Raw genomic sequence first — 1,811 nt, 5'->3', positions numbered from 1 at the left:
TTAAAATAATAAAATTTATATATAATAAAAATTATAATTTAATAATAATTAAAACCTTATTTTATAATTTTATCAATATTTTCTCAATTTGTTTACGCAAAATCTCGTATATATGACCACAAAGGTTGCCGTTGAAACTTTTGTAGCTTATAAATCCATATATATGACCCTAATCATTAACCCACTTTCTTAGAACAAAATAACACAAATATAAGTAACATTATATCAGCACATGTAGAATCATAAGCAAAAGACCAAATTTAAATAAAAACTCAAATCAGTTCTTGTTGGAGTTAATATAATTCTAACCATTACGGCCTAATATGTGAAACGATTCACTTGATAAAAAAATAAAAATATTTAATTTAAAAGATATAAAAATAAATAATTTTTTAAAAAATAAATTAAACAAAATTTAGACAACAACTCATAAACCCTATAGAATTGGCGTTCAGTTTATCACTTCTATTAAATGATGAGTGTTAGGAGTCCGTAACTTTTGTGTTTTATAATTATCAATTGGTCATCGATAGTATTTTTAATTTTTTTTTTTTATGATTAAGTTCCGCATCCTAATTTCTACAAGAGCATTTATTGTAAGTAATTCCACATACGTAACAGAAAATCTCTCCACACCTACATATCATGGATGGGCACCCATCACTTTTCTCAACGTAGAAGTTGCAATTAGGGCACCTCTGCCAACTCTGTTTCTTCGCCAACCCCATCAGCATAACATCCTCCTTCTCCATCCTGTCTTTGTTACGACTCTGAAACTCCTTGCACCTGATTCCATGGTGCCAAGCAACCTTGCACTCTGCACAAAACATTCTATCACAATGAGGACACTTAAATTTTCTGGCCAATTTTCTGCCATTGTGGTCACCGTCATCGATCATGAGCGCAGAACAGTCCTTAAAGGGACAATAGAATTTGTCAGTCTCAGGTATCCCGGCTTCGCACAATAATTTTTCCCACAGATCGAAAACCTTCTTTGGAAGAATATTGCGGCAATCCTCCATATTCAAATAACAGTCCATGCAAATCGGACAAGGAATTTTAACGCGATGAACCTGTGAAGAAACGTACCTTACCATGCAAGTTGTACAGAGTGAGTGGTTGCAACTGACTGTGGTAAAAGATTCAAATTGGACAATGAATTTTAACGCGATGAACCTGTGAGGAAACGTGCTTTACCATGCAAGTTGTACAGAATGAGTGGTTACAACTGATTGTGGTAAAAGATTCCTTTTTTGTTTTGGTCTCGATGCAGATTTTGCAAAAGAATGGTTCACTATTGGTGTTGGTGTTGGAGGAATCGACATTCTCCGTTTTGGCGATCTTTCTTCGTTTTCTAACAGGATTAGTGTTTTGGGATTTAGAGTTTTTGTTTGAACTAGAGACCTTAGTCATTGTGTGGATCCAATTGCTTCTTTCACTTATTTTTCTACGACGATAGTAAGTGGGGTGTAGGGTTTTTATAATTGATTTTAGGATTGGTAAATCGTTATTTTTAATGAGATTTGAAAATTATTTACACAGATTTGAATTTAATTTATAAATTATTTTATTTTTTATTTACTTAGTTAGGACTAACAATAATTAAGGAAGGATATAGGAGTGTGCATGGTCCGCTTCGACTCGAAGATCCGGCCCGACCTCAAATACTTTAGGGGTTATTTTGGTGTGATTTCATCGGGTTTATGGTCGGGTAAGGGTCTCAAAAATAGACCCGTTCATTATTTCGGGTCGGGTCCGGGTCATAACTCGGGTCACCCGAAATCGGCCCGGTGGCCCGGGCATCATACATA

The 1,811-nt window shown here is 34.6% G+C and overlaps 1 protein-coding gene across 1 annotated transcript; it reads right to left on the bottom strand.

The window, feature by feature from the left end:
- LOC107614633 (E3 ubiquitin-protein ligase RNF144B-like) lies at positions 573 to 1,022 on the bottom strand. Its single transcript, XM_016316775.1, has one exon. It carries the CDS (start codon positions 1,020 to 1,022, stop codon positions 573 to 575), a length of 450 nt encoding a protein of 149 aa, XP_016172261.1.

This window comes from Arachis ipaensis, chromosome B09, assembly GCF_000816755.2.
Source record: "Arachis ipaensis cultivar K30076 chromosome B09, Araip1.1, whole genome shotgun sequence".
NCBI lineage: Eukaryota > Viridiplantae > Streptophyta > Magnoliopsida > Fabales > Fabaceae > Arachis > Arachis ipaensis.
The sequence above is the reverse complement of the archived record's forward strand: the minus strand, read 5'-3'. Positions and strand labels throughout refer to the sequence as shown.

Excerpts from the sequence above, each read along its gene's own strand:
- LOC107614633 (XM_016316775.1), bottom strand. The coding sequence starts at position 1,022 with ATGGAGGATTGCCGCAATATTCTTCCAAAGAAGGTTTTCGATCTGTGG.